A 25948-nucleotide genomic window follows, 5' to 3' on the forward strand; every position below is an offset into this window, starting at 1 on the left:
GGGGAGGAGAGAGTGGGAGAGAAGTGGAAGAGTGGGGAGGGAGGGAGGGTAGCGGGATTGGTAGAAGAGGGACGGGCGAGTGGTGGAAGAGGGACAGAGGGGTAGGGGAAGGGGTGGGGGAGAGAGGGGAAGGGAGCGGAAGAGAGGGGTGGGGGAGGGAGAGGCATCGGGTAAGGGGATAGAAGTTGAAGAGTGGGGAGGGAGGGGTAGGGAGAGTGGTGAAAGAGGGACAGAGGGGTAGGGGTAAGGGGGTGGTGGTAGAGTGGGAAGGGGGGTGGGGGAGAGAGGGATGGGTTGGAGAGGGAGAGGGGTGATGAGAGGGAAACATAGAACCATTGAAATTAAGTGCAGGAGTAGGCCATTCGGCCCTTCGAGCCTGCACCACCATTCAATATGATCGTGGCTGATCATCCAACTCCGTATCCTGTACCTGCCTTCTCTCCATACCCCCTGATCCCTTTAGCCACAAGGGCCACATCTAACTTCCTCTTAAATTCAGCCAATGAACAGGCCTCAACTACCTTCTGTGCCAGTGAATTCCAGAGATTCACCACTCTCTGTGTGAAAAATGTTTTTCTCATCTCGGTCCTAAAAGATTTACCCCTTATCCTTAAACTGTGACCCCTTGTTCTGGACTTCCCCAACATCTGGTACAATCTTCCTGCATCTAGCCTGCCCAACCCCTTAAGAATGTTGTACGTTTCTATAAGATATCCCCTCAATCTTCTAAATTCTAGCATGTACAAGCCGAGTCTATCCAGTCTTTCGTCATATGAAAGTCCTGACATCCCAGGAATCAGTCTGGTGAACCTTCTCTGTACTCCCTCTATGGCAACAATGTATTTGAGCATTGGGCATTGTGACATCACACGATGGAACGTTCACCAGGGGCTGATGCTGTTACTATGGGTGAGAAGCCAGTTTATTTTTGAAATATTTTGGGGGGGGGGGGGAAGGATTTGAGTAAAAACGTGCACTTAAACACGACGAAATGTAATGAGGAACGGATACTTAGAAAGAAAAGTGAAATCTCTACCAAAATGGAAAAGATGTCGGCTATTCAGCTTTCTCCCTTATCCTTAAACTTTGACCCCTTGTTCTGGTCTTCCCACACAGCCGGAACAATCTTCCTGCATCTAGCCCGTCCAACCCCTTAAGAATTTTATACGTTTCTATAAGATACCCCCTTAATCTTCTAAAATCTAGCGAGTACAAACCGAGTCTATCCAGTCTTTCTTCATATGAAAATCCTGAAATATCAGGAATCAGTCTGGTGAACCTTCTCTGTACTCCCTCTCTATGGCAACGATGTCTTTGAGCATTGGACATTGTGACATCACACGATGGAACGTTCACCATTGGCTGGGGCTCCTGCATAGGCATATGTAAATGATTCCATTCCGATTGGACATATGTGAACATCGGGCATTGTGACATCACACGATGGAACGTTCAGCAGGGGCTGGTGCTGTTGATGATGCTATGGGTGAGAAGCCAGTTTATTTTTGAAATATTGGGGGGGGGGGGGGGGGGGAAGGATTTTATTAAAAACGTGTACTTTAACACGACGAAATGTAATGAGAAAGAAAAGTGAAATCTCTACCGAAATGGAAAAGATGTCGGCGATTCTGCGTCCGGTTTCAGAGTTGCAGGGAATCAATGGAAGAAATGCGGTCGGAAGCCGTACATGTAAATGGATCCATTCCAATTGGACGTCTGCGAGCGTCGGGCATCGCGATTGGACGTCTGCGAGCATCGGGCATTGTGACATCGCAAGGCGGTAACGAATCGAAAGGCAGAAAGGCAGCCGGACGGATGTCGGACGGATGGGGCGAGAGTTTTATATAATAGATAGATAGATAGATAGATAGATAGATAGATAGATAGATAGATAGATAGATAGATAGATAGATAGATAGATAGATAGATAGATAGATAGATAGATAGATAGATAGATAGATAGATAGATAGATATAGATAGATATAGATAGATAGATAGATAATTGGGCAGTAAATAATGGATTGGATTGTAATGGAAAGAGAGGACTGCTCTCCGTGTAATATAGGAGCGACTCTCCTCTCACCAATACATTTGAATAACAAAAATTATAATAAAAATCCAATTATACATAGCACAATTAGAACATGGAAACAAATAAAACTGAATCTAAAATTAAGAAACCTATCTCTTTTAATACCAATAGTTAATAATCCATCGTTTAAACCATCAATTATAGACAATTCATTTATACAATGGGAAAGAATGGGAATCAAAACACTCGAAGATCTGTATGAATTGGGAAAATTACTATCATTTCAACAACTGAAATATAATTTGAAAAATAATCAATATTTTAAATATCTTCAAATTTGTGATTATCTGAAAAAATACACAAACGACTATCATAATATGCCTACCGACTCACTGGATGAAGCAATGAAGACAAAGGCGGAATCAGCTAATCTAATATCGTACCTATATAACATCATCTTAAACATAGAAATACCCACAACTGATGGAATTAGAAGAGACTGGGAACAAGAATTAGCTATAAAAATTTCAAAAGAGAGCTGGGATAATCACTTACTACAGGTGCATAAATGTTCGATCAACGTACGACATCCAATTCAAAACATTACATAGACTATATTATTAAAAAACTAAAATAAATAAACTCTTCACTAATGTCTCACCCATTTGTGATAAATGTCTGTGTCAAGAAGCTACCATAGCGCATTCTTTTGTTTTTTGTAAAAAATCCAAAAATTCTGGTATGAAATATTTGATATCTTTACAAAATTAATCAAAATAAAACTGGTACCAAAACCAGAATGGATCATTTTTGGAATATCGGAAGGTAACCCTGAACTAAACGTGTTTCAGAAGAATTTACTCAATTACGGGCTAATAATGGGAAAAAAGCTCATACTTAAATTCTGGAAAAATGCGCCCACACCAACAATAAAAATGTGGATATCAAATATGTTTGAAACACTGCATCTGGAAGAGATGAGATTCCTCTTAGCAGGCAAAGCAGACCAATTCCAAAAGACGTGGTCTACGTTTTTGGAACTATTACAAGCATGAGGTGCAATAGTAATTTAAAAAATAAATAAATGGTACCAGCAACATCTGGTAAAACAATAAAAACAGACTTGGTTGGTAGTCCCCTTTCTGCGGAGTTTAATGTTATAATAGAGCGATTGTTTCTCCTTTCTTTTTCCTTCTTTTCTAGGGTCTACTTTCTTTCTTTACTTCCTTCTCTAACTTATTTTCTAAGGGGCTTTCTTTTCTCAACACTCTCTTGCACCTTCACGACTCTTGCGCACTTTCCTTACTTCCTTTACTTCTATCTTTTTCTTAAAGCTCAAAAAATGAAGCGGTACAAAAAATGTATTAAGACATATGTGGCCCGGGACCGTTGGAGACAGTGGAGGAGAGTCAGGGCGGTGAGTACTTAAATCGGGCACGGGGCTTGTTTTCACAGAGGCCCGGGACCGTTGGAGACAGTGGAGGAGAGTCAGGGCGGTGAGTACTTAAATCGGGCACGGGGCTTGTTTTCACAGAGGCCCGGGACCGTTGGAGACAGTGGAGGAGAGTCAGGGCGGTGAGTACTTAATATGTGTTGTGTATTATTGTAACTTACCGTACTTCTAATAAAAATTAAAAAAATGTAAAAAAAAATGTATTTTGTGTGTTCTGTTGCTTTTTATTAGTATGACTATAGCAAAACAAATTCCTTGTATGTTGCAAAATATACTTGGCTTATAAAGCATGATTATAATTATTATGATTATGATTCAAACACTAGACTCTCTTGTCCATTCCCTCCACAGATGCTGCCTGACACACTGCGTTCCTGCATTTTGTCTAACCTGTAGAGCACGGTTCTGCTCGATTCCAGCATCTGCCGTCTCTTGTGTCCAGAGATTCCCTTGATCTTTGCTTCATGTGTAGTCATTAACATGAAACCTTGTCTGTGTTTCTCTCTGCACAAGTCAAGTCAACTTTATTTGACTCATACACATGCAAGATGTGCAGTGAAATGAAGGTGGCAATACCTGCGTTTTGTGCTAAAACTACAGAACGGAATAGAACAGGATCAGTATTTACATGTTAGAAAATATTTTTTTACAAAAGACACAACGCACAGTAAATTAGTCCAGTAAATTAGACCCTGGTGAGTTTAGTCCTGATGGCCTGTGGGAAGAAACAGTCTCATCCTCTCTGTTTTCACAGCATGACAGCGGAGTCGTTTGCCTGACTGTAGCAGCTGGAACAGTCCGTTGCTGTGGTGGGTAGGGATCTCCTATAATGTTGCTGGCTCTGGATCTGCACCTGCTGGCGTATAGGTCCTGCAGGGGGGCGAGTGTAGTTCCGATAGTGCGTTCGGCCAAACGCACTACTCTCTGCAGAGCCTTCCTGTCCTGGGCAGAGCTGTTCCCAAACCAGTTTGTGATGTTGCCGGACAAGATGCTTTCTACAGTCCCAAATGCTGCCAGGCATTCCGTATTCTGTATTTCTAGAATCTTAATCCAAATCGATGTGGGCTCTGCCCAGTCTGTGTGCTGTGGAGTACATCAACATATAATCCACATCCATCTATCACACTGGTGCTTTTATTTTGGGTTCATGCCAGAAAGCGAGGCGGATGGGTGTGTGGGAAAAGGAAGAAGCGATCGGGTGGGATGTGAGATGGGGAAGAGGTAAAATGGCAAGAAGCGAAGTTCACAACATGGTGAAGGGACAACTTGTATTTCCAATTCCTCTGGGTTGAAAACATTTAGGCTACTCACAAGAGTCATTAACTGGTGATCATAAAGTCATGTGTTAGGAGCAGAATTAGACCATTTGGTTCTGCCATTCAATCATGACTGATCTATCTCTACCCACTAACACCATTTTGCCTTCTCCCCATAACCCGACACCTATACTAATCAAGAATCTATCTATCTTTGCCTTAAAAATATCCATTGACTTGGCCTCCACAGCCTTCTGTGGCAAAGAATTCCAGATTCACCACCCTCTGACTAAAGGAGTTCCTCCCTTCCCAAAGGAATGTCTTTTAATTCGGAGGCTATGACCTCTAGTCCTAGACTCTCCCACTTGTGGAAACCTTCTCTCTATATCCACTCTAATCAAGCCTTTCACTATTCGATAAGTTTCAATGAGGATCACCCTCATCTACAGTCGTATAGGTCAAACATTCATCACATGGTAGCCCAATCATTCCTGGGAATCATTCTTGTAAACCTCCTCTGGACCCTCTCCAGAGCCAGCACATCCTTCCTCAGATATGATGCCCCAAATTGCTCACAATACTTTAAATGCGGCCTGACTAGCACCATATAGAGCCTCAGCATTACATCCCTGTTTTTGTATTCCAACCCTCTTGAAATTAATCCCGGCATTGTGTTTCCCTTCGTTAATACCAATTGGGTGATAATTATGTCACAATGGCATTTAGGCCAGAAGTGCCCTTAATGGCCTTTTGCTGATTAACTTATATCATCATTTACACCATCCCTGCTGCTGGAAACAAAGGTTTCTCATTTTTATTAGTCTGCAGACCACCAAAGACCGTCACGTGACAGTCCCCATTCTGCTGACGAGGGTTCGAATATAAGTGGTCTCATGGGCGGAAATCGTTTTCGAAACGTGGGGGGACATGATTGCCTGGCGGCCCGTTGACAAGTGTGCATGACAACTAACAATTTTATCTCCTTCCATCAAAAGTTTCTTTATATATGTTTTTGTTAGTTTGTGAAAAGTTTACATGTGTTGTTTTCTCTCTCTCTCTATCACTCTCCTCCAAGGTTAGTTCTTCTGTTTACCTTTAATTGCTTCAGTTTTATTCAGTGTTATTTATCACGTTGGAGCTTTTGAAAGACTTCCCTTAACTCATGACGTCACATGCCCCTCAAAGATTGTCACGTGTCAGTCCCCATTCTGCTGAGGGTTCGACAGTAAGTGGTCTGACCACCAGGTGGCGCCACACAGTGAATTAAAAGGTACTGAATTAATGGAGGGTAAGCAAGGCAGGAGGGCACAAACTAAACGCTGAGATACTGATAAGTGCAGTGCTAGAGGATATGAAGCCCATGTCCACAGACCCCTGTATTAAGGAGCAGAGGTGGAGAAGGTAGTTAAGGCTCCCAGGATACTTATCCTAATTGGGTTAATATTTATTTCATCGAATAGTGAGAAATATGTACAATATAGTTAGCACATTTAGACATGAAATCATCGATTGTTACATCTCATTTTCGGAATGGACAATATCATTGTGTACTGAATGGGCTACATCCTTCGAAAAGCAAGATGGTCCCGATGGCAAAGTAGAGGTAATGAAGTGGAGGGTCTACTGGACTCTCGTTGCCTCCCATCACTCTTGCACGTGGATCTCAGCCACTGGCACTTCCTCACCTTCCTGGAAAGTGATGATTCATCAGCAGTCAAAGTCATCACATTAAACACTTCCCCTTCACCTCTTGGAGCTGAGTTCCGACCCAGAGTGAACATTTCAGGAACAACACTCACCCCTCCCCATCGGAACCAAAGTGAGACTATTATTTGTCAACTAGTTCGACCAATTGTTTTTTCCGGTCACTATCAGCGAGCATTAGAACATAAAATGTACAGGAGTAGGCTCTCTAACACCGTTATTAATTCAGCAGCCTCATTCTCTGGAGGTTCCACACTTAGCCATCCATTTTCTTTTCATATATCCATAGAAACTCTTACTGATATTGCCGACAAGTTTTCTCTCAAAATCAAATTTCTCTTTTCATTTCAAGTCTTTTATTCTTCAGCTGCTGGTCAGTTGACGGCTGAGGATTTGAAGATGTTATACGGAGGAGCAGGGCCTTGCGTAAATACAGCATGGAATGTGTAAATAAGGTGAAGCCTGAACTGTTCAGAGGATGAGAACATTTGAGCTTCTTGGGGCTGGACTGGAATGGTCGTCTGTTTCAGGTGTTCTTGGTAATCTGTAAATGGATGTCATATGTCAGAAACTTTCTGAACAGTTATGTCAGGCTATGTATTCATACCTTCAGCTGTCCACACTGTGCATTGAACAAAGATCAAGAAAATATAGATGACATAAACCTGAAAACAAAAACTGAAAATGAGAGAAACACTCAGTGGGTTACAGCATCCATAAAAAGTGATAAAAGTTTAAACGTGAAGATTATTTGTCAGAATGGTTCTGACAAAAGATCTTCATCATGAAACGTCAACTCTGTTTATCTTTCCAGAGTTGTCCAGCTTTGTCTATTTTATTGATGCATTGAAGGACAGACAAATTTACCACTGTCCATTGGACATTCTTGATACATTGTTTTTGACAATCCCTGCTTCATCATCCCACGATTATGCTGCATGTTGAGTCAGAGACACATGACAATATATCGCAGTTAGAAGGAAGAGAAACAGAAAATGGGTAACCAACGTAATAATGGAGGATGACAAAAATGCTGGAGAAACTCAGCGGGTGAGGCAGCATCTATGGAGCAAAGGAATAGGCGACGTTTCGGGTCTCGACTCGAAACATCGCCCCATCAGTCTGAAGAAGAGTCTCGACCCGAAACGCCACCTAGTCTTTTGCTCCATAGATGCTGCCCACCCGCTGAGTTTCTCCAGCATTTTTGACTACCTATGATTTTTCCAGCATCTGCAGTTTCTTCAGCATAGTAATGGAGGATACTAAGTTGAAGAGAAAAAGTTAAGGATACCAAAGTTAGTGATAGACCTGAAAAATTGGGAGAAATTTAGAATCCAGCAAAGGACAATAAAGATAAAAACAGAAAATATACCTCGAGAGCAAACCAGGAAGGACTATTATAATAGGAGTTGTTCCAAGCAGATAAAGGGAAGACAGTGGTCCATGTAAACTTTAGGTACTTGAAAAATATGCTGGGTAGTTTTATGAAACAAGGAAATGACAAGGGGTAAACAGATATTTTGCATTGGCTTCACAGTAAGTCACATGTTGTGAAACAGCAAGTACTATGAAAATCTAATTAATCCAATTCATACTGAATCATGGGGTGGGAGATTGCAACCTTCATAATCAACCCGGCGTGCACAATCAAATAAGATCAAATAGAACAAGTTGTTGAACAACTTTTGCTGTGCACGCCATACGCAAGAAGATACTGAATCATGCTTGGGGATGAATTAATATCATCATCAATAAAAATGTAGTCCTGGGGAAACTAGTGGGCCTAAAAACAGAGAAGTCCTCTGATGGCTTGTGTCTGGGATCCTGAAGGAAGTGGCCATTGCTGAGTGGATGCTTTGTTTGCAATCTTCCACAAATCCTTACATTCCGGAGAGGAACCAGAGCATTGGAAAAAAAAATCAATGCAAAACCAGAGGGAGAGAGAAAGCAGCTCACTAGAGGTGGATAAACATAACATCTGTTGTTGGAAAAAATGGTAGAACCAATTAATTAAGGAATTAATAAGCTGAGAAATAGACAACAGACAATAGGTGCAGGAGTAGGCCATTTGGCCCTTCGAGCCAGCACCGCCATTCAATGTGATCATGGCTGATCATCCCGAATCAGTACCCCGTTCCTGCCTTCTCCCTATATCCCCTGACTCCGCTATTTTTAAGAATCCTATCTAGCTCTCTCTTGAAAGCATCCAGAGAACCTGCCTCCACTGCCCTCTGAGGCAGAGAAATAATTTAATCAAACAAAGGTAAAATTATGTGTGGCAAGTATTGAGTTTTTTGGGTATTGTTGACGCATTCAGGGAAGATGAGATCGCAACAGAGAGACGACAGAGATGTACGTGGATGTTGACAGGAATGGAAAATTGTATCTATGAAGAAAGATTAGATGAACAAGATAGCTCTCTTTGGACCAGTGGAGTCTGAGGGAAAATCCAATTGTGGTGTAAAAAATGATTATCTCAGACCATATACATTACTATAGAGTAAATACGCAGGACCTATTTTGCTCAACAGAGTAGTCAATCACCAAATCATACATAATAAAATAATTAACAGGTGACCCCAGGTTTAGGTGACCTTACCCTGAGATATTGGAATCAGAAATTACACAAATTTACCCGTAAATAATTAAATCATTTTTCAAAATAATAAAGTCAAGTTACAGAAATGCACACATCTTCAGGAGTTATATAAAGGTAGCAGCGACCTAATTCAAAAGACAACCTGTCTTCAAACAAAAACAAACAGTTTCTACATTGTCTCCCAGAAATAATCAAACAGCCGGTGGGTTGGATGTTGTTTGCTGCAACCACCTCAATGCAAAGACAATTACAGTGGGCTGTGATAAAAAATGAAGTCATTACAACCACATCAATAATACTGTGAGTTATTGATTTTTCCTAGAACAGAACCTGACAAAAAGGAAAGGTTTGAAGCAGAAAGTTCTCACCATTGCCTTCCCCAAATCAATCTACTAGTCTGCATGTAAAAAATGGGAGATTTGGTTGAGGCTCAGACTGTTGCAGCTACTGCATCCCAACATGATCCAGCATTAAGAAAATATAGAAAAATATTCAACTTGCTGTGTGAAGTATTTGAGATGTTACTTGAATATACTCACTTCAATCTCTTTATATTAAGGCTACTAGTTATTTGTTAGAGGTATTGTTGTTGAATCAGATGGACGCCCATTGATGTTATTACCAGCTGGAGATGGTCTGTCACCCCTACCAATCTGTAGAGATAAACACATTATGAAACTTGCAAGTTTGGAAAATTACATTTTAAAAGTGATTTACTTGTCATTGTTTGACAATGAAAGCAAAATAATATTTACACCACAATGTTTGGCACTGACTCTCATTCTTTGGTTAAATTGTCGGGACATCTTTCATGGCACTCTCCATCTTCACGTTGAATGTCAAATGTTGTCCAGAGGCCACAAGACTACCTATAGTCCTCTTCATCAGCCCTGGTACTGCCATCCTCACTGTGCAATACTGGCTCCCCAACAAACTCCCTGCCTCCCACATTTCACCTGATCACTTGAACAAACCTCCCGCCCCCCCACAACATCACAGACATTACATCATCTCAAGTAGTTTGTCATTTCCTTTCCTCATGCTCACCGCTGATATCCAATCTTGAGCTGTTCTTCATTGCCTGAATAGCTTCTCTTTTGTGACCTTACCCTGAGATATAACGTACACCAATGCTGATGACACCTCTGCCTTCAAGCACACTAGATCATTTAACAATGGCAGGGTGTGGATCTATGGGCATCCCTAAGATGCTGATCCTTGCTGTATTGCTTGCAACCTGGAGTACTGTATTCAGTGTTCATATTGTGGCTTCCTCCACATTGGAAAACACAAATGAAGATTTGGTCACAGCTCTCAGTCTACAGGGGTAATTCTGAACTTCCCATTATTTGTCACTTTAATCCTTCATCCCATTCCCACTCTGATCTATTTGTCTGTGGCTCCCTGCATTGTTGTAACAAGACATAATGTTAGCTTGATTAACTGCATCTCATCTTCCATCTCAGCATGTTGCAGTCTTCCAGTCTACCGAAGCTTCAGGTAACTCACTTTCTCTGCCTGTATCAGAACTGACCATTGACGATGTTATCCTTCTTTGATGTTGGCAGAGTTTCACAATATTTGAAATGTTTCTGGCTATATCACTCTCTCACTGCCACAGTAAACCACAAATTCTCCCTGTGGTATCCACGATCTCCAACAATCACAGATATTCCCTTTGACCTATCTATTCGACCTGCTCAGATCGATCTCCTCTCCTGCCAGTCACCACCGCGCGGATTAATCTCTTCTCCTGTCACTTCTCCTAATCTCTTCTCCACGCCCCATCCTGCACCATTGCGCCTTTACTGGAGCTGAGGATGGCCGGCGAAGGTCTCCAACCGGACACAATTTTCTGAGGGACCAGAAGCAGCCCATCCCAACCCAGCGTTGCCGATGTCGCCAAACGGAAAGCGGAGACTCTCATCCTGGTGGAGAACGACCAGTGCCCTCTGTGAGTCCCCATCGCATCGCCAGCTCCAGCCCCTACCCCTCTGGTCTCCCTCCCCCGTCATACCCCCCTCTCCCCCATGGCTCTTCCTCCTTCTTTTCTCCGAGCTCTCACCCCCCTCCCCCAACCGCCCACGCATACCCGCTCCCTAACACCCCCCTTCCCCTCTCACACATAGAAACATAGAAACATAGAAAGTAGGTGCGAGAGTAGACCACCAGGTCCGTCGAGCCCGCACCGCCATTCGCTCATGGCTGAACACTAAACAGACACACTTACCCACAAACAGTAGACACAAGACACAGAACACAAGACACTACCCTCCCCTTTATACCGCTATCACCCCTCTCCACCCCAAGAACCGCGTGATCTCCTGGGGGAGGCAAAAAAACGGATAAAAACCCAGGTCCAATTCGGGAAAAAAATCCGGGAAATTCCTCTCCGACCCCAATCCAGGCGATCGACACTTGTCCAGGAGATCACTCAGGTCTTACTATACTAACCATACCTAGGTCCATATCCCTGCCCTCTCCCCGTAGCCCCTTATCCCCTTGGCAGCTAAAAAACCATCTATTTTAGACTTAAATATATTTAACGTTTCTGCTTCCACTGCTCCCTGGGGCAGTGAATTCCATAAATTAACCACTCTCTGGGTGAAGAAGTTCTTCCTCATCTCAGTTTTAAAAGAGCCCCCCCTTATTCTGCAACTATGTCCCCTAGTTCTAGTTTCCCCGATCATTGGGAACATCCTCGGTGCATCCACCCGATCAAGACCCCTCACGATCTTATATGTTTCAATGAGATCGCCTCTCATTCTTCTAAACTCCAAAGAGTTCCAGCTTACTTAACCTTTCCTCATATGTCAATCCCCTCATTGCAGGAATAAATCTTGTAAACCTTCGCTGCACTGCCTCCAGGGCTAGTACATCCTTTCTTAAGTATGGACCCCAGAACTGTACACAGTATTCCAAATGTGGTCTCACTAATACCGTGTACAGCTGCAGCAAGACCTCCGTGTTCTTATACTCAATCCCCCTAGCAATAAAGGCCAAAACTCCATTGGCCTTCCTGATTGCTTGCTGCACCTGCATACTGACTTTTAGTGATTCATGTACTAATACCCCTAGATCCCTTTGCGTTGCATTACAACGCAGCTCCTCCTCATTTAGAAAATAACTTGCCCTATCATTTTTTTTCCCAAAGTGAATGACTTCACATTTATTAGTATTAAATTTCATCTGCCAAGTTGTTGCCCACTCACCTAGCTTATCTATATCCTTTTGCAGACTCTTCCTATCCTCCTCATCCCCTACTTTCCCTCCCATTTTTGTATCGTCCGCAAATTTTGATATATTACACTTGGTTCCCTCCTCCAAATCATTTATATAAATTGTGAACAACTGGGGTCCCAGCACCGACCCTTGCGGAACCCCGCTAGTTACCGGTTGCCATCCCGAGTATGAACCATTTATCCCCACTCTCTGCTTCCTATTTGTTAGCCAATCCTCTACCCATGCTAATATATTATCCCCAATCCCATAATTTTTTATTTTTAGCAATAGTCTCTTATGTGGCACCTTGTCAAAAGCCTTTTGGAAGTCCAAGTATACCACATCCACCGGTTCCCCTTTATCCACCCGGGTTGTTACTTCCTCAAAGAATTCGAGCAGATTCGTTAAACACGATTTCCCCTTCACAAAACCATGCTGGTTCTGTCCGATGAAGTCATGTTTATCCAAGTGCCCCGTTAGTGTTTCTTTAATAATTGTCTCTAACATTTTACCCACCACCGATGTTAGACTAACCAGTCTATAGTTACCCGCCTTCTGTTTACTTCCTTTTTTAAATATAGGTGTTACATTGGCCATTTTCCAATCCACTGGGACCGTTCCTGCCTCCAGGGAGTTTTGGAAAATTATCACCAATGCATCCACAATCCCCACCGCTATCTCCCTCAAGACCCTTGGATGTAATCCATCAGGCCCAGGGGATTTATCCTCCTTCAGTCTCATTAATTTCCCTAATACCACCTCCTTGGTGATCTTAATAGTATTTAGCTCCTCCATTCCTACCGCCCCCTGTTTATCCAGCGTTGGAATATTTTTTGTGTCTTCTATGGTGAAGACTGATACAAAATACTCGTTTAATGCCTTTGCCATTTCCATGTTCCCCACCAACAACTCTCCAGTCTCACCCTCCAATGGACCAACGTTCACCTTAGCCACCCTTTTTCTTTTTATATAGCTATAAAAACTCTTACTATTAGTTTTTATGTTGTTCGCTAAATTCCTTTCATAGTCTATTTTCCCCGTCTTAATTAATCTCTTAGTTATTTTTTGCTGACCTTTAAATGCTTCCCAATCCTCTACCCTCCCACTATCTCTGGCTACCTTATATGCCCTTGCCTTCAGCCGAATACTATCCTTTATAGTTTTACTGAGCCATGGCTGACTGTTCTTACCCTTACCCCTTTTTTTCTTCATAGGAATAAATTTTTCTTGAAGGTTATACAGTAGATCCTTAAACGTACACCACTGCTTATGTACCGTCTTATTCTTGAGTCTGCTATCCCAGTCAACTTTGATCAGCTCAGTCCTCATACCTTCATAATCCCCCTTATTTAGACTAAGCACCCTAGCCTGAGTTTCAACCTGCTCCCCTTCTATTTGAATATGGAATTCGACCATATTGTGGTCACTTGTTCCCAACGAGTCCCTAACTATGACATTTTTAATTAATCCTGCTTCATTACACAGGACCAGATCCAAGATTGCCTCCCCCCTTGTCGGTTCTGTGACATACTGTTCTAGGAACCCGTCTCTAATACATTCTATAAACTCTTCCTCTAGTCTACCCTGCCCAGTTTGGTTTGCCCAATTAATATGAAAATTGAAGTCCCCCAAGATTACAGCAGTTCCCTTTTTACATGCGTCAACTATTTGCAGATTTATGTTCTGACTAACAGCGTCACAGCTATTTGGAGGTCTATAAATTACACCCACTAGTGTTTTTTTCCCCTTGTTATTCTCTATCTGTACCCAAGCTGTTTCACTATCCTGATCCTTCAACGCAATATCCTTCCTCTCTATTGCCGTTATTCCCTCCCTTATTAAAAGGGCCACCCCTCCTCCCTTTCTTTCCTGTCTATCTTTTCTAATTGTCGAGTACCCCTCTATATTTAACTCCCAGTCCTGATCCCCTTGCAGCCATGTCTCCGTAATGGCCACGATATCATAACTATATATACTTAATTGCACCGTTAATTCATTTATCTTATCCCTCCTCCCCCTCCCACACCCCTCCCGCCCATATAGACATCTCCCCTAACCACCCCACACCCTCCCGCCACACACCCCACTTCCCGGGAAATACAATTTAATACACATGACCTTTAAATAATGGTGAGATATTATGTACTTACCCCATTCTCTCGTCTTTTAGTGAAACCTATCAGAAACAAAAATGTAAGGAGGTTTTCAGTATAAATACTGTGCAATTGGTTTAACATATCTTTAGTCTGTCATGTTTAAATCAGTGATTTACAAACTATTCTGCCAGTTATATGCCACAACGGTTCTCTTTGGCTCTGTTCAGCTTGACAGATGATCCCATTGTAGCCAGATGGAGTTTACTTTAAATCAATTATCAGTGTTGTGATAATGCTGGGAGTGGGATATACAACAGCTCAGGGTGTGTATTGTCTGAAGTCTGACGGCAGCACCACAGCAGCAGGATCCAACAGGCATGAGTGGCCAAAGCAGAATTCTTCAGAACCACACTCAGGCAAAAGAATAAGTAGTTCTCCCAAGTTCATAACTTCTAGGATTAGAACACGACCATTCAGCCCATCAAGTCTTCTCTGCCATTTAATCATGGCTGATCTATCTTTCCTTCTCAATCCTATTTGCCCCCTAACCCCGCACACCCGTACTAATCAACAATCTGTCAGGTCGACACAGAAACTCTGGGGAATCCCAGCAGTTACAATAATATCAGTTGGCTCACAGAGGTAGCCTAAAGAAAATGTTCAGGAAGGAATTTCCAAACTTTGGATGAGTAGTGGAGAGTGAATTCAGGGAAGATTAGGAGAGTGGGAGTTTGCAAACCCAGAGGCCCAACAGGTCTGCACAAGGCTGAAGGGATGAGACTGGAGTTGGGGGGACAGCCGAAGGACATGATAACAGGTATTTAGATTTTAAAGTTGAATTGCACTTGTAGCAGGAGTGATTGTTAATCAGCAAGCAGAGCAGCAAAATAGAGGTGAAAAAGTAGCAAAGGCATGGCTGAGGATTTCAGTAAAGGAGGAGCTGATGCACGACAGAGGCAAGTGCAGGAAGTGAAAACAGGCCGTCTTCATAGTGGTGTGAATGGATGCAGAAAATCCCAGTTCTAGGTCAAAGACAACATCGAGGTGGAGAATGACTCCCCTCAGCATCAAACAATTTCCTTGTGGAAATAATGACAATTAACAAAACTGGCAATTTTAGGTCTTTTAGTAGGGAGAGCAAAAAGATTGGTTCAATTCATAGTCGCACAAAGTTTGGTGATTGTAAATACCAATATGAAAAAATTCTGATCATTTCTAAACTGGCTAAAAAACATTGGATTCAGAAAATGATAACAGAAAGATGTAAACAATAAATTAATAACATACGTGATATGTATTCAGGATGCTTCCAGAAAACAACTGTTAAAATCAAAACGATAACCACAAATGCGATAACTGGAATGAGTATATACATTAATCTGGAATTTTGTGCACACTTTACATCAGCTTCATTGCTCCCAGGTTTATCCAGTTGTAGATTGAGCTTTTCACATCTGGATAATTTACAGAAAAAATAAATGAATACAAGCATTCCCAAAGGTTGCTTTATTTAAGTAAAATGAATCAGTTACAATTAATCTATTATTGAAATTTCATTGCAACGCCAGCTTTCTGAGGTTTACCACTTTTGGCATTATAAGGACATCAGGAATAGGTCAACCACTCATCTTCAAAACAGTTCTACAGAATATTTACGTTTCACCAGCGTGAGCAGACAAGACCTTGGTTTAACACCTGTCCCTGGGCAATGCTCTGGGATGTCAGCCCTGATTCTCATGGATCACATCTTTCCAACTCAGGTGAAATGCTTTGTGCCACACCCAGTTCGCTCCTGCTCTTGTTAAGCACTCTTATTATAGACGTCCCTTTAAAGAGGGTGGGGACCTCAAGCTGTTGTTGTGAGAGGTTGAAGATTTCCATAAACCTCTAGCCAGTTGCTTTGCACAGGTTTTGAGAATATAGGTACACCAACACGGTCGTTTGCTTTCAGAGGTTCACAATCGTAAAGTATTTTTTGAAGTGACTGAGCTCACCGGGTCATGTGGGACTGCACGGGCTCATGATGGCACATCATTGTTCTCCCTTTCAAAGTGAGCAGAGAAAACATTGAGCTCGCCTGGGAGCGACACGTTGCTGTCACTTGCGCTACTCCATCTCACGCTGATTGAAACATTGGAGTGAAAGCCATGCCATATTTGTTGAGTGTCCATTGGAGCCACTAGTTTAGCGCAGAAGAATCACGTCACATTCCCAGTTGCCTTCTGGAGGTCGTACCTGGACTTCATGTATGAGTTAGATCGCCTGAAGACAAACCCAGATCTGGTCTGGTCCTCAGTAGATTACGGATCTCCTGGTGCATCCAAGGTTTCTAGTTGGGGAACATTCGGACAGTCTTGGTAGGAACACATTCCCCCCTCCCATTTTCCTTCTCATCCGTGTCAACTTCCGTGCTGATTTCATCACACCATTCTCCTCTACTCTTTCACACCTATATCAGAGCTCCCAGTTGCTTCCATTCTTAAGTTTACAATGACAACAAAAGAATCAAATCTCATTACCCATCAGAGGAACAGGGAAATAAATTTGGTTATTTTTGATTTGGTTGAGGGGATTAAATGTTTTATGGCCAAGTTTGCAGATTATATGAAAATAGGTGGAAGGGCAGGTAGTGTAGAGAAAGCAGGGACTCTGGACAGGGTGGGAGAGTGGCAGATGGAATATAGTGTAGCAAAGTGGGGAGTCGTGCATTTCGCTAGTAGGAAGAAAGGCGTAGACTATTTTCTAAATGGGGAAAGAATCCAGAAATCAGAGGTGCAAATGGACTTGGGAGTGCTGGTGCAGGATACCCAAAAAGTTAATTTGCCCGTTGAATCGGTAGTGAGGAAGGCAAATGCAATGCTAGCATTAATTTTAAGAGGGCTAGAATACAAAAACAGGGAAGTAATACTGAAGCTCTATAAGGTGTTGGTCAGGCTGCATTTGCAGTAGTGTGAGCAATTTTGGGCACCATATCTGAGGAAGGATGTGCTGGCTCTGGAGAGGGTCCAGAGGAGATTTACAAAATTGATCCCAGGAATGAGTGGGTTAAAATATACTGAGCGTTTGACAGCACTGGGCTTGTACTCACTGGAATTTAAAATAATGAGGGGGGACCTCATCGAAACATACAGAATAGTGAAAAAGTTGGAGAGGGTAGATGCGGAGAGAATGGCTCTACTAGTTGGAGACTCTAGAACTAGAGGTCATAGCCTCATGAATTAAAGGACGTTCTTTTTGGAAGGAGATGAAGATTAATTTATTTAGTCAGAGGGTGGTGAATCTGTGGAATTCTTTGCTACAGAAGGTTGTGTAGGCCAAGTCAATTGATATTTTTAATGCAGAAATAGATTCTTGTTTAGTACGTGCCAGGGGTTATAGGCAGGAGAATTGGGTTAGGAGGGAGAGATAGATCAGACAGGATTGAATGGTGGAGTAGACTTGATGGGCTGAATGGCTTAGTTTTGCTCCTATCACTTATGACCTCAGTTAGTCTTGGTTATAATTCTAGTTACAAAGCTATACTTAAACTATTATGACAGTTAAATTAAATGATAATTAGAGATAGGAATTTTATTTTAATTTTAAACCCACAACAGAAAATGCATCACCTTAATTGAAAGTAAATGTGCAGGACTGCTGATATTTTTACCAGTGTTAAGTGTGATTGACCATGTCAGAATTATCCAGCATTATCTAATAGTTGTAAAGTTTCTACCGTTTAGCTGAATTAATTATGAGGGTATTACAATAATCTGAAACTTCTCTGTGGAGTGGTGGTTATTTTGAGTATGAAGAAAAGTACTTCTGGTCTTTCTAAGCTCTGAGGACCCAGTAATCTCTGAATTAAATGTGACAATCATTATGATTGTTCTAACTGGGATTTGCTGACCAAATGCTAAAGGTTCCCAGGTGTGCCTGAAGGGAAGATCCCGACAATGCAACAATTCACTGTCACCAAGGGCAAGATAAGAGGAGGGAGATACTTTGCAGATGTACTACGTAACATGGGTCACGAGGATTATTTTATTACAAAGAAAGAAGCACAGATCACGGAGATCACAGAGAAAGCACAAAACAACATTTTCAACAATATTCCAACTTGTTAACATTACATTGGAGTAAATGATTAATTGTTTCTGAAAGGCACATTGTGAATGACAGGAAGATGGGAACAGGACTTTATGACGTGAGAAAAATCAACAAGAGGTTGCGTTTCCTGAACATGGATCACCATGGATTTTAAAAGTACTCACACTGTCCAGTTCTTGCACGCTTCAGTTGATGAATCACTGCCTGAAAATGTTCCTACAGGACACTTCTCACACACGGTATCTTTTACCGGTGTTCCTGAAAAATAAAAGAATAAACATCAGGTAATTGTGGAGCCTGTAAATACTGGTGTTAGAAAGCTCTTCTCACTTTTTCATGCTCTCCAATTAAAAATAATTACTTTTCATTGCACCAAAACTAGTTTAACATTGAACAAAATAAACTTGCAGTTTTGTACCATCATTTCATCAATTATGAAGTTGTCGGCATTCTGAAAACCTGACTTCACTGAATAGTTCTAGCGTTGCATAGGTGCAAAATTACCTGAACCTGTTTTATTTTACTTTTAGCTTCCATGCAGCAACATTTACAAATATCTTCAGTCAGCTACTAGGGCCTAGAAATTCACCCATGCTCGCAGGGCACACTACTGCACAAATAACACTTCCAGCTACTGTGTGTACAGGCAAGGATCAATGCATGTTGTGTCGGGGGCCTCCCTGTCAGCAGAGAAACCAGCATAAGATTTGCAATAACAGTGTGAGAGGGAGGTAGCCACAGGAATATCAAATTGGGAATAAAGATATTAATTTTTATTTAGATTTACTTTCATTTATTATTGTCATGTGCATCGAGGTACAGTGAAAGGCTGAACAAAGAACTAGAGCTGATTAAGAAGTAGGGGATTTTAAGACATTCTGTAATCAGGAGTGCAGAGAGAGAAGCAATAAAATGGACAATAGTGACCGAAAGTCAACACTGCTCAATAATGGATAAAAATGGTCAGTGGGACAAACAGTTTTTTTAGAACATAAATCTAAAGATTATTCTATATTTGTGCAAAGGACTCATTGAAATAAACCCAACAAGGTGTAGATGCTACTTGGACTCCCCATGCAATGATCAGCTTGGAGCAAGCTCCCTTTTGTGCCAGTAATTTCAATGTCTTTGTCCAGAATTTAACACCACAGGCCAGTAAAGAATCACAGGGTATTTCAGCGCAATTCCTTGGCAATAACCTGACTTGGTCAATTTTTCATTTACTGATTCTGTTATGCTGCTCGATTTTGTGGAGAGGATGGTCACGGCGATTACCACTCAACCTCAAGATAGCATTTAGCAATGGAACACATGGCACTCCAACAACCCACCTTTCTCTTTAACTCCTTGACCTGCTGGGCATGTTGTGTGTTTATTGGCCATCTGACAGTTTTCAATGCAGTAATATCCTTTTTTGGGCTCACATTTCGTATTGCGTATATAGGTACATTCTTCCTTAATTTGAAGTCCCAAATCTGTAAATAAAAAGTATTTGTCAGGTCCTAGGTGAATTAGTTTGAACTACTTTCTATTTTAATCCAAACAAAAGTAGCAGGATTTAGTTGTTTAACATCTTGTTCCTGCTCTGCCATTGGAAAGACCTTCTATCTCAGCATCTCCCTCAACACTAACCCCATATCCCACAATTCTCTCAAAACTATCATACAATTCCAGACACCTCAGCAAGAGGAAATGTCAGATTCATACAAGGCACGTAAGAATTTTATGTTTCCACGAGATTATCTCTCAGGCTTCTTTCTAAACTCAGTAGAATAAAGAGCCGATTTGCTTCATCTTTCCCCTCAGAACAATTTCTTATCCCAGGAATAGTTCTACCCCTATCAAAAATATATCCATCCTCTACACATCATTCCAGCTCTGGTCTCATCATGGCTCCACCAACACAATACTCCTCTCTTCCATTATTTTTCTATTAAAGTGGATATCTGCACTTGTTTCCACATTATATTCCATTGTCCAACTCTCACACATTCACTTAGCCTGTCTTTTTTCCTGAAAGCTCTCCACATCCTCCTCTTGTCAACTACTTTGTTTCTGCATCAAACTTTAATCTGTTACTCTTTAAATGTAGAAACATAGAAAATAGGTGCAGGAGTAGGCCATTCAGCCCTTCGAGCCAGCATTGCCAATCATTATGATCATGGCTGAACAGTTTTTCCTCATCTCATTCCTAAATGGCCGACCCCTTATTCTTAAAATGTGACCCTCTGGTCCTGGACTCCCCCAACACGGGGAACATTTTTCCTGCAACTAGCCTGTCCACTCCCTTAAGAATTTTATATACTTCTATAAGATCCCTTCCCATCCTTCTAAATTCCAATGAATACATGCCCATTCTTTCATCATATGTCACTCCCGCCATCATGGGAATTAACCTCCCCCTCATTTCCCTCCCTCTCCCCTCCTCCCTCATTCTCCCTCTCCTACCCCCTCCCTCTTTCCCTTCCTCCATTGCCTTTCCCTCCCTCCATCATCTCTCCCCTCTTCTCTCGCTCCTCCCTCATCCTTCACTCCCTCTCTCATTCCCCTCAATTATCCCTCCTCCCTCACCCATCTTCCCTCATTCCCCCATCTCTCCCTCTTTCCCCTCTATTATCTCACACACACATCCCCCCTATCTCTCTCCCTCAGCCCACTCTGACTCTCCGCCTTCCCCTGGGTTCCATCTTTCAAGATGCCAGGAAACAAATAAAAACTGGAAATGTAAATATTCAGCATATCAGCAGCATCCATCCAAACTGACACTACCCACTTAATGTTCCTGCCAGCTGAACTTCTATCTCTCCTATCTTTGTTATCCTCTATTAAGATTAAGGTTTAAAGCAGATTTATGAGGTACATTATTCACACATAAAGTAGTTGGTATCTGGAATGAGGTGCCAGAGGAAGAGGTGGAGGTGGGAACATTAACACCATTTAAAAGGTATCTCCACAGGTACTTGAATGAGTAAGTCACAGAGTGATGTGGAACTAATTCAGATTCAGATTCAAACTTTATTGTCATTGTGCAGTGTACAGTACAGAGAGAACAAAATGCAGTTAGCATCTCCCCAGAAGAGCGAACATAGAATATGAGCAATAAATATATATACGTACATACAGTCGTTGTAGTGCAATTTTGTGTATCCGGGGGGGGGGGGGGGGGGGTCCGGCAACGGAGAGACCTGTAGCGCCTCCCGGGTGGTAGGAGGGTAAACAAACTGTGGCTGGGATGAGAGCAGTCCTTGACAATGCTGCTCGCCCTTCGCAGACATCGCTTGCTTTGGACAGACTCAATGGAGGGGATTGAGGAACCTGTGATGCGTTGGGCAATTTTCACCACCCTCTACAGTGCTTTCCAGTCGTAGACAGAGCAGTTGCCTTACTGTGATACAGTTGGTAAGGATGCTCTCGATGGTGCAGCGGTAGAAATTCACCGGAATCTGAGGAGACAGATGGACCTTCTTCAGTCTCCTCAGGAAGAAGAGACGCTGGTGAGCCTTCTTGACCAGAGTTGAGGTATTGTGGGTCCAAGAGAGGTCATCGGAGATGTTGACCCCCAGAAACCTGAAGCTGGAAACACATTCCACCTCCGTTCCGTTAATATGGATGGGGGTATGCGTGCCGCCCCTAGACTTACTGAAGTCTACAATGAGCTCCTTGGTCTTCTTGGAGTTAAGGGTCAGGTTGTTGTCAGCGCACCATGCTGTTAGGAGCTGGACCTCCTCCCTATAGGCCGACTCATCATTGTTGCTGATGAGGCCAATCACCGTTGTATCATACTTGATGATGGTGTTAGTACCATGTACAGGTGTGCTGTCGTAGGTGAAGAGGGAGTAGAGGAGGGGGCTCAGCACACAGCCCTGTGGAACGCCGGTGTTCAGGGTGAGGGTTGAAGAGGTGTGCTTGTCTAACCTAACTGACTGGGGTCTGTTGGTTAGAAAGTCCAATATCCAGTTGCAGAGGGAGGGGTCGATGCCCAGGTCGCTGAGTTTGGTGATCAGTTTTGAGAATATAATGGTGTTGAATGCTGAGCTGTAATCGATGAATAGCATTCTTACGCAGGTGTCTCTGTTGTCGAGGTGCGAGAGGGCGGAATGATGTGCCGTTGAGATGGCATCCTCCGTACTCCTGTTCTTGCGGTAGGCGAACTGATAGGGATCCAGTGTGGGAGGTAGGCAGCCTTTGAGGTGTGCCAGGACCAGCCTCTCGAAGCACTTGGTGATGATGGGAGTAAGTGCAACTGGGCGGAAGTCGGAAGAGGTGTTTATCACCATAGCCAGGGACATCAAAAGCCAACCTGTAAAAAAATCATTCCCAAACTTCCATCAACATGTATCCTGCAGTACCAGAGGATTAAACACCCTCGACCACTGCTTACGACCGTCAAAGATGCCGATCGCTCTATCCATCGCCCTCACTTCGGGAAATCCGACCATTCACCAGTGTTGCTTCATCCTGCATACAGGCAGCAACTGAAGAGAGCACCCCCAGAGGTGAGGACTGCACAGAGCTGGTCTGGGGATGTAGTTCTCCCCTCTAATCTCTCTCTCCCCCTCCCTTCAACCCCCCTCCCTTTCCCCCACCCCCCCCTTCTCTCTCTCTCCCCCCTCTTCTCTCTTCCCCTCCTCCCCTCCACTCTCTTCCTCTCCCCTCCTCTCACCTCCCCCTCTTCCCCTCCCCCTCTCCCACCCTCCTTCCCGACTCCCCTTCACCCTCCCCGCTCTCCTCCCCTCCCCATCCTCATCCCCCTCTTTCTCCCTTCCCCCTCCCCCTTCCCTACCCCCCTCCCCACTCTCTCCCCCATCTCCGCCCCTCCCCTCCCTCTCCCTTCTCCCCCCCCTCCTCTTCCCCCCTCACCTCTCTCTCCTCCCCCACTGCCGCATCCCCAAGCCCCCACCCCATTCCCTTTCTATCCCTTTCCCCATTCTCCCTCTCTCCCCCATCCTCTTCCTGCCTCTCCACCTCCACCTCCTCTCCATCCCATCTCCCCCCTCCCTCCACCCACCTCCCTCTCCTCATCTCCCTCCCCCTCTGTCCCACTCTCTTTGTCCTTCGAGATAGGGTGGGGATGCAGTAAAAGGAGCCAATGAATAATATTAATATAATATCAAGGGGGGTGATCAGTGTGTGTGTGTGTTATGGGGGGGGGGGGGGTTGGTTAGTGTGTGTGTGTGGGTGTGTGGGGGGGTGGTTAGTGTGTGTGTGTGTGGGGGGGGGGGGGGTGGTTAGTGTGTGTGGGGGGGGGTTGGTTAGTGTGTGTGTGTGTTATGTGGGGGTGGTGGTTAGTGTGTGTGTGTGTGCGGGGGGGGGGGGGTTAGTGTGTGTGTTGGGATGGTTAGTATGTGTGTGTGTGTGGGGGGGGGTGGATGGTTCGTGTGTGTAGTGTGGTGTGTGGGGGGTGGTGAGTGGTTCGTGTGTGGTTGTGTGTGGGGGGGGGGGGTGGTGGTTCGTGTGTCTGTGTGTGGGTGGGGGTGGTGGTTCGTGTGTGTGGGGGTGGTGGTTCGTGTGTGTGTGTGGGGGGGGTGGTAGGTTCGTGTGTGTGTTGGGGTGGTTCGGGTGTGTTGTGTGTTGGGGGGGTGGTGGTTCGTGTGTTGTGTTGGGGTGGTTCGGTGGGTGTTTGGTGTGGGGGGGGGGTGTTGCGCGTGTGTGTGTGTGTGTGGGGGGGGTGTAGGTTCGTGTGTGTGTTGGAGGTGGTTACGTGTGTGTGTGTGTGTGTGGGGGGGGTGGTTCGGGTGTGTGATTGGGGGCGGGCGAGAGGGTGCGTGGTTCGTGGTGTGGTGTGTGCCGCCCCCAACCTCCCCCCACCCCCCGCAACCGCGCGTTGAATGGACGGGACCCTCCCCACCCTTCCCCCCTCCTCCACCCCTCTCCCCTCCTACTCCTCTCCTCCAACCCCCCTCTCCCCTCCCCACTCACCCCTCTCCCCCCAACTCCAACCTCCCTCTCCCCTCTTCCAACCCCCTCTCCACTCCTCCAACCCCCCCTACCCACCTCCCTTCCCCCCCCTCTCCCACCATCCCCCTCCTCTCTCCCCACCTCCCCACTCCTCTATTCTCTTCCCCCCTCCTCTCCCTCTCTCCCCCCCTTTCCCCCTCCTCTCCCTCTTCCCCTCCCTCCCTTCTCCCCTACCCCCCTCATCCCCTCCCCCACCCCCGTGTGTGGGAGGAGGTTAGTGTGCATGTGAAGCCGCAGCACCCCCCCCCCCCCCCCCCCCCCCCCCCGCGACCGCACGTTGAGGGGACGGGACCCAGCGGTCTCCTCTCCCCCCACCCCCTCTCACCCCCCCCTCACCCCCATGTGTGTGGAGGTGGTTAGTGTGCGTGTGAAGTCGCAGCACCCCCCCCCCAACCGCGCGTTGAGGGAACAGACCCAGCGGGTCTGCACTTGGTCTAGTGTACAATAAAACTAAAAGTGCTTTCCTGTGAACTATGGTGTTCTTGAACAAACAGTGAGACTCAAAATGACGATTTAAAATCAATGAAAGATGATAAAATCATTGAAAATTATTGAAAGCAACTTTAGTTTAGTTTAGAATTCAAAGATACAGCGCGGAAACAGGCCCTTCGGCCCACAGAGTTCGCACTGACCAGCGATCCCACCACACTAACACTATCCTACACACACTCGCGACAATTTACAATTATACCATGTACAAGGAATTGAAGGCAATTCCAAACCGTGATGACTTGATTAAATCAGCAACTTTTCAGTCACATATATATAGATATATACCTCCATCACATGTCTTGCACTTAAAACATTTTTCAAGCCCATTTGGATGTTCAATATATTCTCCAGCTGTACATGGATTACAGACTGTGCCAGACAGAACAGTGCAGTGTTGAGCGACTACAGTCCCTGTAATAAAACAAAACGTGTAGAGAGAGTACAGAGAGGAGATTTACTAGAATGTTGCCTGGGTTTCAACAACTAAGTTACAGAGAAAGGTTGAATAAGTTAGGTCTTTATTCTCTGGGGCGCAGAAGGTTAAGGGGGGACTTGATAGAGGTCTTTAAAATGATGAGAGGGATAGACAGAGTTGATGTGGACCAGCTTTTCCCTTTGAGAATAGGGAAGATTCAAACAAGAGGACATGACTTCAGAATTAAGGGACAGAAGTTTAGGGGTAACATGAGGGGGAACTTCTTTACTCCGAGAGTGGTAGCGGTGTGGAATGAGCTTCCAGTGGAAGTGGTGGAGGCAGGTTCGTTGGTATCATTTAAAAATAAATTGGATAGGCATATGGGTGAGAAGGGAATGGAGGGTTATGGTATGAGTGCAGGCAGGTGGGACTAAGGGTAAAAAGTTGTTCGGCACGGACTTGTAGGGCCGACATGGCCTGTTTCCGTGCTGTAATTGTTATATGGTTATATGGTTATATGGTGTACATTGGAGAAAGCCGACATGGAAGCACAATGCTTGTCCTGCTATAAGGAAACCAGTTACAATGCAGTTTATAGCAAAAGAATATCTATTTATAAGCAGGGATGGCA

At 44.0% G+C, this 25948-nt stretch overlaps 1 protein-coding gene across 2 annotated transcripts in view; it reads right to left on the reverse strand.

The window, feature by feature from the left end:
- Nucleotides 1-25948, reverse strand: part of LOC116990372 (tumor necrosis factor receptor superfamily member 5-like) — a 167480-nt gene that overhangs the window by 82100 nt on the left and 59432 nt on the right. The window contains exons 8-14 of one of the 2 annotated variants that reach the window (XM_033047987.1): nt 25188-25313; nt 19784-19927; nt 18617-18710; nt 15651-15817; nt 14418-14443; nt 9585-9698; nt 6177-6990 (exon numbers count right to left, since the gene is read on the reverse strand). In XM_033047987.1, coding sequence (XP_032903878.1) covers nt 9609-9698; nt 14418-14443; nt 15651-15817; nt 18617-18710; nt 19784-19927; nt 25188-25313 — 647 coding nt within the window. In that variant the 3' untranslated portion in view covers nt 6177-6990; nt 9585-9608. Of the gene's footprint in view, nt 1-6176; nt 6991-9584; nt 9699-14417; nt 14444-15650; nt 15818-18616; nt 18711-19783; nt 19928-25187; nt 25314-25948 lie in introns of those variants that run through there. The other variant, XM_033047986.1, reaches the window with a different exon arrangement.

The sequence above is a fragment of the Amblyraja radiata genome, chromosome 31 (genome assembly GCF_010909765.2).
Source record: "Amblyraja radiata isolate CabotCenter1 chromosome 31, sAmbRad1.1.pri, whole genome shotgun sequence".
Classification (NCBI taxonomy): Eukaryota; Metazoa; Chordata; class Chondrichthyes; order Rajiformes; family Rajidae; genus Amblyraja; species Amblyraja radiata.